General features: G+C 40.2%; 1 protein-coding gene across 1 annotated transcript; it reads right to left on the reverse strand.

Moving 5' to 3' along the window:
- Positions 1–106: 106 nt before the first annotated feature.
- On the reverse strand, positions 107–11,749 carry cops3 (COP9 signalosome subunit 3). The gene is made up of 12 exons (XM_082543650.1): positions 11,357–11,749; positions 10,245–10,374; positions 9,432–9,544; positions 9,105–9,154; positions 6,871–6,963; positions 6,594–6,773; positions 6,360–6,500; positions 5,208–5,381; positions 4,431–4,517; positions 4,078–4,191; positions 3,871–3,951; positions 107–984 (listed from the first exon to the last, which is right to left on the reverse strand). The coding sequence occupies exons 1-12, from the start codon at positions 11,409–11,411 to the stop codon at positions 931–933; spliced, it is 1,272 nt and encodes a 423-aa protein (XP_082399776.1). The 5' UTR covers positions 11,412–11,749; the 3' UTR covers positions 107–930.
- Positions 11,750–11,996: the final 247 nt, after the last annotated feature.

Below are 11,996 nucleotides of genomic sequence, written 5' to 3' on the forward strand. Positions count from 1 at the left end.
AGAAAAAAAAAGTGACAGTCCATGAATGGATGAGAATTGAAACACACCGTAAAGACGAGGGCCCGTGTCGAAGAGAATCTTTCCATAAAGGCATGAAACCCAGAACTATATTCTTAAACAATTTATTATTAACAGATCCACAATCGCCAAGCTCAAGCTCCCAAAATTACATGACAGTTTGGTTTCATCTGTTGACTTCACCTCTTGTAATAACAAGCTGTCAAATCGGTTTTCTGTACAGTGCTCTAGCGACCTCTAGTGGATCCGACCTAAAAAAAACCCAAAACAACAACAAAAACCCTAAACAAAAGAAAAACAAAACAAAAGAAAAACAAAACAGTGCACCAGATTGTGAACGACTCCTCCATTGTGCCGAGTTTTGGTCAAGGGCATGTCCATGTGTACAGATTCACTATTGATGATATCTACATTCTAACCGGCAGGAGTGAGAGGGAAACGATCGCTTGCAGTCTTTACAAATGCAGAATTTTATCAGATTCATTCTTCATCAATTTTAGATGTTTGACCTTGTACGTAATTCCCTCAAAGTCACGGCCATCATGCAGCAGAACCAAAACAAACAGTGAGATTTTTCACATACGTTTGGAACAAATAAGTCCAGTTTTTATTATTGTGATTTCTGTTAATGTAGCAGTGGCGCTTCAACCTGAACATTGATAAATAAAACACTGACAAAATTGTAATTTTTTTTCTTTTTTTCCTCCTTTTTCTGTAAGGATCTCACGTTATCCTTAAGACACTGTGAAGTAAGAATAACCAAATTTATCATCATTCCACACAATTAGATTTTCCTTGACCAATGTCCTTATGTGAGATAGAATGTTTGTTTTTCCTCTTTTAAAAAAATCCAACTCATCCTGGGAAGAACGTGTTGGGTGGCTGCAGCGTTCTCTCCCCATCCAAGGCCCCTCAGGAATAACTAGACGTTTTGCTACCGACATCATCCTCCTGCGATCCCATACTCTGAAGGGGAAACAAAAACAACACAAAACATCAAAACTGTTATCTGAACACATCAGGCGGAGCCACTGCTGCAAACCAGTTTCTGCTGCACTTCTACCAACAATGAGTGATTGTTTTGTTCAGGTCTCAATGCCCAATATTACTTGATGGTAGGGCGTATTGCCATTCTGGGAACTAACTCCTTAGACTTTTTCCCCAGTTTGTGTTGATATATACCAGTGGTTCCCAAACATTTTTTGCTGGGCCCCCTTTGTTTTACCAGAAAAATGTTCGGCTTAGAATGAAGTTGGTTTGGAAACATATTCAACTATGCTTCATTCCCTGCTTTGTGTTTCTGTGGCGGCCCTGTGCTAGCCGTGTCCAAGCGTTTTGGTTTTTTCTCCCCCTTTTCATAACGCGCCTCCCCTAGGGGGCGGGCCCCACACTTTGGGAAGGTCTGATATATACAATAAGGAAGTGTGCAGCTACTTGACTGGTCGTTTAAAAGTTGCTGTCCTTGTTTGTTGGCACTGAAAATCCAAGCCACTTAACTTTAAATGTCGATAGCTCCATCACCGTTTGTTCTTGAGACAAAATTGAATACTGTTTTGGAAGGAAGGGAAGACGAGCTTTACAGCAATATCTGGTGTATTGTGGCAGCATAAAAGTATTCACCAGGTACTACTGTCTGAACAGGCAGATGTTACCATGTGCACTTCACATTATTGTTGGTTCTCAACCATTGTGGACCAGAGAGAAAATTCAAATAGTTCTTGAAAGCTGAGAATTATTTAGTAAATTTACAGCCAAAATTACAAAATGAGTCACAATGTACGACTAGCCCAGGCAGCGCCTCTCAGTGATGGAAAGGTGTAAACAAACGAGGTGAACTATAAGCAAGAAGACAGCTGTGCAAACCATTTAGCTTCTGTAGAAAATAAGCGTTTGTATGTCATATGTAAGATTAAACTGGTATAAAACCACGCAGGCCTGCAAGGAAGGCAGGTTGCTATTAACTTTAGCCAGATTTGACAAATTAATTTGTGTTTTATTAGCACAATGGTTCACAATTTGATAGAAAGTGAGCCTGACTGCTGCTATTAAAGTGGTTAATGACATTGTTGATTCAATGGACTGCAAAAAATACTGTGCTGCTCCTTTTCTTGACTTGTCAAAGGCTTTTGATACAGTTGACCATGCTATATTTTATTAAATAGACCAATATTGTTTAGTCTATCTGTAAATGCTGTAAGTTGGTTTTCAAATTACTTGTCAGCAAGAAAACAGTGTGTCCATGCTGCTGGGTCTTCTTCCTCTTTTCTCCCAGTATCCAAAGGAGTTCCGCAGGGCTCCATATTAGGGCCATTGCTATTTTCTCTTTACATAAACAACCTTTGTGATAATTTGTCAAATGCAGCATTTCATCTTTATGCAGATGATACAATTATTTATTGTTCACCCCCTTCAGTAGCACAAACCCTGCAATTTCTGCAGTCTGCCTTTGATGTAGTTCAGTCCCATTTAACTCAACTTAAGTTGGTGTTAAATCCAGAGAAATCCAAGTTCATGTTATTCTCAAATGGCAAAGAGTTGTTAGCTACGTCTCCTAAGATTAAAACAATTCAAGGAACTGAAATTGAAATGGTCACATCTTACAAGTATCTAGGGATCATTATAGATCAGAATTTGTCATTTAAAACTCACATTCAAAGGCTTGTGTCAAAGTTAAAACTAAAACTAGGTTACTTTTTTAGAAATCAATCCTGTTTCTCCCTCCAAGTGAGAAAACACTTGATTCATGCAACTTTTTTACCTTTATTGGATTATGGTGACCTGCTTTTTATGAATGCACCTGCCCACTACCTAAAGAGGTTGGATACTGTGTACCATTGTGCTTTACGTTTTATTACTGGCTATGGAAATCGTGCACATCATTGTTCTTTGTACGCTGCTGCTAAATGTTATATACTTATGTGGTATGTATATTTTGACTTTTGTTGCCATGATGCCAAGTCTCTCTTGAAAATGAGATTTTTAATTTCAATGAGATTTTTTACCTGGATAAATAAAGGACTAATAAATATTTGGTTAAGAAAAATAATTCTCACGCTGTTATAGCTGGGAAAGCCTCCTACACCTGAGTTTAGGGTGAACGACCCCACAAACGGCCCAAAAAACTAAAAGTGAAAGCATTCTTGTGGTCACATTCCCGACCTGATAAGCTTGGATCAGATTCTTCATCCAAAACAGCGTCTTGGTTTTTGTCTACAGCCAAAGGCTCGCCACCCTCCATAAGGAAGGTTGGGTTAGTTTGAAACGGAAGCCAATGTGCAAATTTGTGCAAGTTTTAGCACCATAGTGTAAATGTAGACACACAAGGGCAAGCGGTCAAAACAGGACGTCCAGGGGGCAATCTTTAAAAAGGGAAAAAGAAGAACCAGGCTAGGACTGTTTTCTGACTTGCACAGTTGGAAATGTTCTTGAAGGGAGAGATCTATAATTTGAATCAGGTATAGTTTTTGGTTTTTATGGATGGAAATGCGAAACCTTATGATCGCATATTGCATAACAAGCGGCATGTCAGTTACACTGAAAAGGGAGAATTACAGAGTCAGTGTTTATCAAACGCCCAGCAATGGATTTCATGAAACAGTGACTGAAGACACCATGTGACTTGGCAACACAATCTGCTCAGGCATGCCACATGTGCAACAAACAGTGATCACACTGTTTCTAAACCTCTAAGCATCTTATCCTCTGCTTCAATAAAAAGTTTAAAATTTGAACTTTTTGGACAACATACACGCCGACAGGAGAACATCTTTAGTCTGGCTCATTCTACCAAAAATACACACATAAGCCAAAATAAGAAAAAGCAACTCCAGTGCTGCTGGAGCCCCCCCTCACCTTCTGCACAAATTGTGGGTTTACTGTGATTTCCTGATCCATAGACTTTAGTTTCTCATCCAGCTGTATACATTTCAACATCTGAAAAGAGAGGAAAAAAAAAGACACGTGCTCATTTTCAAAAATTCATGCAGGATTTGTGTATTGCAACTGCAAACAATCCATGCAAAGCACAAGAACAGTGAACACAGATCTGAGCCTCCACACCTCTTGGTCAATTTTGTGGAGCATTGCTGGGTTGTTGTATTTTTCAGGGTTGTCATGGAAGCAGACCATACCATCTTTTTGGTTAATGCTAGCATAGATCTCACCATCTTCAATCTGCAAAGAAGAAAACAAGAGGGAATGCAGAAAATCCAGTGTAAAGACTATTGTTATATGGTCGTTAAGGCCTTCAAGTCCAAAACGGTCCAACACAACAGATAAAAGACTTGTGTAATACATCTATAGCTAAAAAAAATATCAAACCATTTCACAAACACGTAAAGTTGGATATCGTGATTTCTATCAGCATCAACTGGATTGTATTTTTTGTGCTTTGGTCTCTCTGGAGAACTCACCATGTGTAAGACGTATTTCTCTGCTTCCTGCGGGCCTGAAAGCTGCACTCGACTCGCCATGTCTTGCAAAGACAGTGTCAGGAAGGTCTGTGGGGTTCGCACAGAGGAAAAACCGATATCAGATCTAGTGAATGGGCAAAAACCCGCCATCTAAACTCCAGTTTGTTTCAAATAAATCCCTTGACAACTCAACGAACGTCTCTTTAACCTCAGTAAAGAAGCTCTCAGTACTCTGGATTGTCTGGCTAGCTGGTGCTTTGGATTTGTGCCAGTCTGTTTGAGCTGGCATGTGCAACATGAACCTAAAAGATAACCTAAAGTGATATCCAGACAGCACTGGGCCTGGATTTAACCTATAGGCTGTATGGAGTGTGAAACTCAAGTTTTATGGGTCACACAGCCCCTCTAACTTCAGTCTTCTTGGTAATGTGAACAAGATGACCCAACAGGTGGAAACTGAAAGCTCAAGAGTCATTGTTGTTAGTCGTTTTAGCAAAGATGGGCCAACAGCCAGTTATCAGATGTCAGCATCTGTCTTGGCACACCCATGTTTTGGCTGTGTTTCCTTTCATTTTGATTATCGTGACCTCTAATGAACTGCGCCACAGATGATTTGAGACGACAGAGACATTTCTACGTTCTTGACGTCTCTCTTCTTACAACAGAATATTTCCTAAAGTAAAGGCGCACAAGCTACCCAGTGAAGCTTATCTCTTGAAGGCATCGGGAGTGTGTTAATATCACACATCACATAGAAAACACACACACACAGCTCACCTTTGTTAGCCTCTGGATATTCTTCTTGTAGAGAGAGGAGAGGCACTGTTTGACCAGGCCTGTGTTGTTGTCTCGTGTGAAGGTCTCGCTGTGTTTGTTGACCAGGCTGCGCAGCTCGGCCGGGTTGTTGGTGGTGTAAACCTGAGCCAACTCGTGGTATGCGTTGCTCAAGGGCTGAGGCACAAAAAAGAAAAAAAAGGAAAAAAGCAAACGCAATTATGGACGGATAGCTCAGTAGCAGCAAAATAAATAAGTGGCTTTTCCTGATGGGCTCACACTACAGCTGCACATAAATATTCAACTGTTCCAAATATTAGTTGTTGTTGAAACTTAGAAACTTTGTGAGCAGATTTTGCTGCTTTTCAAAGCCCACAGTGAATTTTTGATTTACAAAAAAATAAAGAAAATAAAGAAAATTGCTACTGCGTGACACTGACATCTTGATCTGCTTGCTTTTACAGACTCTCTGTTCTGCTGCGTTCAGTTAAGTGAGTGAGCCGTGAGGCTACAAAGCAGCGCTGCACAGTGTGGGAGAAGAAGGGAAAAAAAAAAAACTTTCTGTGTGAGCAGCTGTCTGATACATAAAAGGCAAAATGACAGGTGAGCCTTTGTGTTCACCTCGTGTGTGATGGTATTTTTATCAAATCTGATTGAAATCAGTGCTTTTGACTCTGTCCAAGTAACGATTCATCTTTGAGTCTTTTAGGTGCTCAGAGGTGTTTACTTTCCAATTAGTGTAAACCAATAATTGAAGTGCATTCACATCCTACCCCTGATGCCTACACCAATGCTGATGCTCTTATCTTAACTTTAAAGACAAATGTTGGTGAGTTCTTCCTTTGCCCGAGCTCCACTTTTCTATAACGTTTCATCAAATTCAGCTTAATAACTTTTCCACATTCTAGCTAACAGAATGAATGGCTCACCCTCCCACTGAGACTCAGCCTAGCAGGCAAAAAAACAACATTTTAACAGCCAGTCTGTCGATCTGTATCACTGATTCTTCATGCATGAACCTAAATGTTAATCTATACATTACTGAGCATCAATACACTATTATTATTACTACTTTTTGGTGATTTTAGAAAATGACACTTCTTGGCTACACCTCTAAAAAGAAAAAAATATCACCCACACGTCATGCATCCTTACCTTGATGAACCTCCCTACTATTTGTGAAGTGTATTTGGGCAACTGCTGCACTTTGCCGTGGAGAATAAGTGACACCAGGATGTATTTTTTATAGGCTTCCAACATGATGTGGCTCACTGCCATGGCTGGAGTGGTTATTGCCTGTCACAGAAAATTAAAAACAAAAGCATGTGCAGTGATGCCGCAAAGAACGTTTAAATTCAGGAGGCAACAAAAAGACTGTAAAGACAGTACCTGTTCATAAAAATACAGTGCTCTTTCAAAATTTTTGAGGCCCGTGTAGATCATGCCACCATAGTAGTAGTAACATAAAAAGTGCTTTGCGTCGTAGGCTCCGTTCTCCTTGCAGATGTCCATCATGTCCACCTCCAAAAAGGGCAGGGCTGGCTTGAAGCACTTTGCTAACAAACACAGCTGCAGAAGAACATATAAGAGGTGAACAAGTGGCTTAGACTGCATATGGAAAAGGAGATGTGCTGGGATTACAACTGGGATGATGCTAAGAACTTACCTGACACAGGTCTGCGTGAACTGAGGTAAGTTGGTTTGTGTTCATCTGCATTTTGTCTATTGCCTGTTTTAGGACCACGACACCCCTCAATGGCTGTCAGAAGAGGAGAAATTGTGAGTTACTAAGCTGAAAGTCGTCCTGAGACACCCAAATGTGCTGGAAACAGTCAGGGCCTGAAGAACACGCTAAAATATTTAGATCAAGAAGGGAAAGGAAAACATGCTCCACTGTGGTGCTGAAACTCAGTGCTGTCTTAGTGATGAAATGACTCATGTGAGCCCTGTGATGAAAAATGATTGTGACTGACTCATTTCATTCTGACCAAAGGGGGGAAATTGGTTTTAGCTGCAAGGTAAATGCAACACACACACTATGTAGGCCACACAGCATTTAGGAGATAAACACTAACATGATCATTCAGGTGGAAGGAAGTTTAGGGGTTGGGTGCTGTATTAGACAGCAGGGTCATGTGACTCTCCTGCTGCTTGTGAGAGCGCGGATAAATACACTTGCAGTGTTTCCCCACGCACAGACTTGATTTGGCCATCCAGATATATCAACACCCAAGTATACATTTGTCTGCTGGCAGTCTCCTCGCCATTATTTTGAGTGTTCAGTGGCTGCAACCTGGCTTACTGTTGTGGCAGTCCTTAATATTACTCTCCAGAGTCTCTCATCCACCCTCATGAACTGTAGCTGCTGGTGGTAATTCTTGTAGGTTATAGCTAGCACCAGCAACAGGTTGCTTGTTCATTGAAGCTAAGAACCACAACAAGGACTACTGTTATTGCATTCACTTCACGCCCATCCGAGCAATGATAAACAACTAGAAAGGATTACTCTTATACCAACTCCTTAAGAAAGCACCCGATCCCACAAACACAATCTAATTCAGTAGGAAATGCTGACGAGGGTATGGCAATGGTGGCGCGTAGGGTGAGTGATATCAAATGAACTGCTGACAGGAAAGGCCCTAACCCCTTTAGCTTCAAGAGATACAATTGTGTGGATGTCACTAAATCAGCAGCCTGCAGATAAATACACACTGTTTAAAAACATGTGGCCTCTGGCAGAAGACAAAAGTTCTGAAGCCAAAAACTAGTCAGACTCATGAAGTGTAAAACCAAGAATTACAGAAGCACCAGGAAATACAGAAAGCCTGCCTGCTTTTTGTTCTTTCCGCTGATATTAAAGACTGCACGGGCTGAATGAAAACAAACTGCTTGGCACAAGTGCAACAGGATTACATACTGCATAATCTACAGAGGGACAGAGAATGCAGAAGGCATTTTCTTCTAGGGAGATGTATCATGAACAAATCTTAACAGTTCTCTTACAAAAAATAAAATTTAAAAATGCAATTGTGTTCTTTTTTTTTTGTTAAGCATTCACTTTTACAACATAGCCCTACTTTTGTCAAGCCTAAACGACATCACTATTTAGGCTACGTTCACACTGCAGGCAAAAGCGCATCAAATCCAACCTTTTTTTTTTACCCTATGCGACCCATTTCCGATCATGGTATGACAGTGTGAACAGCACAAATCCGATATTTTCAAACCTGACCTGAGTCACTTTCGTATGTGGTACTGAATCCGATATATATCTGATGTTTTAGAAAGCGACTGCTGTTTGAACGGTCATGTCACATTAAATCCGTCTTTTACATCACTGACACAAGACAGACGCCTATTATCAGCGCCGGAGAAGCGCCCAAGAAGACATCGTGGACGCTTCCTGGCCATCCAGTGTAGATGTTAGTGAAACTGTTGGGAAGACAACGTTGGAGAAACGTGAATATTTTATTTGTACTGTATAATCTGCAGATTCTGACAGAAATCTGCAACTATCCTTTGAAGCACCGCTCCTTTCTAAAACAGCAATAAGGATCATTATTAGGCCATATGTAAATAACTTTATAACTTAAAAAAAAATTGGGAAACGTAAAGTCCGAATAAAGTCTTTATATTAAGGCCATCAGTCAAACAATACTGTGTGGTCTGGGTCTAAACAGAGCGCGTTGTGTGTGAGGTCTTCTTTTGCGCATGCGGGCCGCTTTGAGGGTTCACACTAGAGCGCGTTGGCTGTCACATTTTATTTGTAGTGTGAACAAGCAGACAAAAAAAAAACAAAAACGGATTTGATCAAAAAATCGGAATAGAGCATTAAGACCTGCAGTGTGAACGTAGCCTTAGTTGGATTAGGCTCAGAATGATAGAAAGAGACATTCTTACCTGTTTCCGCTCTACAAGTGCGTTTGTCAACTGGTGGCAGAGACCAGCAACTGTGGCAGGAAAACAGAAGAGTTATGATTAACCACGTGGATTCTGCCAGATCCCACAAATCCACATAACAGATTTCAAACCACTGATACAAAGCTGTGACTGATACCAACAAAATTTATATAACCTTGTGTAAAATATATGAACACAAGTAGCGATTCATGACAGCTCAGCTAGAAACGCATACACGAAATGCTTCTGTCTTAACAATCACAAAAACAAATTGAAAAAAAAAAAAAAACTTGACACAAAACAAGTTCACTGAACAATGAGACTTACAAGTGTCTGTTGCATATCTAATGTGCTCCCCATTGCATGTACTGATGAAGAGCTGGACTTGGGAGAAGAGCGTCTCAAAGTCAGGGATGTTTGGCATGGAGAACTTCACAAATCTTGAGCAAAAGCAGAAGGAAGGAAGGAAGGGGGGTTAGCCAAAACTTAGCATTAGTTTGCCGATTTTTAAAAATCATTTAGAGCTAAAGGGCTGAGTTTTGAGTAAGGAGGGAAATGTATCGATCAGACGCAATGTTGGGTAAGCAGAAGCGAGATTGATTTTGTAAACAGGAAATAATAGCTTTCATTTCTGTGTTATTTATTATCAGTTGTAAAGGCAACAGAAAACCTTTAGCAGTGTCACGTCTGTGCAGGATTTGCTATAGTGCAGAGAATGTGTGGAAATTTTAAAGAAAGGAAACAATTTGAAGAAGTGAGAGAGATTATTCCCTTTCAATAGAACATTATATGCAGGAACTTATTATCGGTCAACTTTTCCTCTCATTTTCCTCTAAATCCTGAGCTGGCTCTGTCATTTTTCCAAGAGACTTCCTCTAAAGAACTACCGCCTCTTCCTCAACCAACACAAAAAGTACAACGTGACCTTCAATAGACACAACATTAGGAGAATATCTTGGCCAAGAACAGCAGAACGAAAGCAGAGTGCAGTGAAACACCAAAATGTAAACTAATAAAAAAAAATTAATATTAATAATACTGATAATAATAATAGACCAGTTAGAGGGGAAAAAAACTTTATGAGAAAAATTTCTTGTCATGTGGTAACTGAGACAGAAGAAAGTTATAGTGGAAACTTACAGCACAGCCAGCACACCTAGGGAGTGCTCCTGGATGTCCAGGGCCCCCAGCACCGTGTCCAGGTGGGACAGATTTTTGGCCAGCAGCTCCCCACTTTTGTTGATCAACTCACATAGCTGAGTCATCTGGCCTGGAGGGATGAAGGGAAATTGAGGTCAACATTGAGAAATTTAACCACACTTAACTTTTTGTACCGACCTTTTAAATCTATGGGAAGTCCAAACTAGGGTGTCTTTCTAAAGGCTTAAGGTAACTTGTTTTGCAGGTCTAGGTGCAGATTATATTTTTGACACCAGCCCACCAGATGTAGAATAAAATCAGGTTGTTATGCTGAGATTTAATGTCATCAGGTCTCTATTTCACAAGGTTGTTATTACATTGCAAAGCACACAAGGAGGGCACATGGACAAAATCTTAGCTGGAAACGCTACAAAGACTAGACACAATCAGTATGACCACAACCCCACTACAACTATTATCAGTAAAGTTGTTGTATGTTGATAGGAGAAATAATGCACAGTGATACATTTTCTTTGTTGTTTAATTGGTCAAATTATGGATAAAATAGGAATTTTCTTGTTTACGAATCCAAAGAGGCTATTCTTTATAAACCTAGAGGACACACGGACTCATAAAACTGTGTATAACCGCCGCGCTGCGGATGGGCATTTCAATTGAAATCGGCTGGCCAAGTGTCCTGTCAAGGCCTTGCAACAGAGGTAATGCGAGCAGGATTGACAGATGACTTCGAGCCAATAATATTTGCCAATTCAGTCCGCTAGCCAATTATATGAGGCTAGGGCGGGACTACCGGTAGGCAGTCCCCAGAAATTATTTTCTAGATCAAAAACAAAAAGTATAATTTTCACATCTAGTTTGATGACATGCACGTTATGCAGTTATCCTTCGGGTCCTTGTGTAATACCGCATCTTCTCGTGGTAGTTTACATAGGAACTACAGCGACATAAGGTCGTTTTAGCGATGTGTTTACATGATAAAGCAAAAAGAAGCCTCTGACCAGTTTGACTGCCTAGCTATCGGCAAGGCATTGGATAGCATATGCTAGCTAACTAGCTAATACTTCAGACTCTAATGAGTTTATCAACCCTACCTTGAGCGGAAAGCTGCCGCACATTGTTCACAAACTGCTCCAAGGCTGAAGCCATTATTTCCTGGGTCCAACGTGGAGGTAATTTGCACTGTATTTCATTCAAACGTCAGAAACAACTCCGTCCGGACTAAGACAGGGGGCCACACAGCCGCCACTGAGGTGAGGCTATCGCGAGATCGTAAGAACAGAACAGCCCGCAAGGAGGTTTAGAGAACCGACCGTTGAATTCTTAAAGGGCCAGCTACCAGATTTGCTGGTAGTATTGAAACACACTTGCTTTTATATATCTATCTATATCTATATATAGATATATATCTATATATATCTATATATAGATATATATTGCGCGAGTGTGTGTTTATTTAAAAATGGACTTCAACTTCTCTCTTTGAGGACTCGGAAATAAAGGAAGTGACGTACATACCGGGGTTAACGTAGATGTTTTATGGTGAGACCTCTTGTCTAACTACTTTTACAGGACTACTATAGTGCTGCTCCTTTGGGGAAACGAAAATATGATGACATTGATACATTGATAAATATGATTGAATGTATATATGATTTGAATCAAGTTTTTGTTTAAAATTGAATAAATTTAAATTAAAGTTAAGTTTTGGTCTTAGACTTAGACTTAGATGGT

The sequence above is a fragment of the Aulonocara stuartgranti genome (genome assembly GCF_965226115.1).
Source record: "Aulonocara stuartgranti genome assembly, chromosome: 8".
NCBI classification, from domain to species: Eukaryota; Metazoa; Chordata; class Actinopteri; order Cichliformes; family Cichlidae; genus Aulonocara; species Aulonocara stuartgranti.

Excerpts from the sequence above, each read along its gene's own strand:
- cops3 (XM_082543650.1), bottom strand. The coding sequence starts at position 11,411 with ATGGCTTCAGCCTTGGAGCAGTTTGTGAACAATGTGCGGCAGCTTTCC. Across the intron at positions 6,774-6,870 it reads TTCACGCAGACCTGTGTCAG|CTGTGTTTGTTAGCAAAGTG; the intron begins GTAAGTTCTTAG and ends GTTCTTCTGCAG. Across the intron at positions 5,382-6,359 it reads TAGTAGGGAGGTTCATCAAG|CCCTTGAGCAACGCATACCA; the intron begins GTAAGGATGCAT and ends TTTGTGCCTCAG.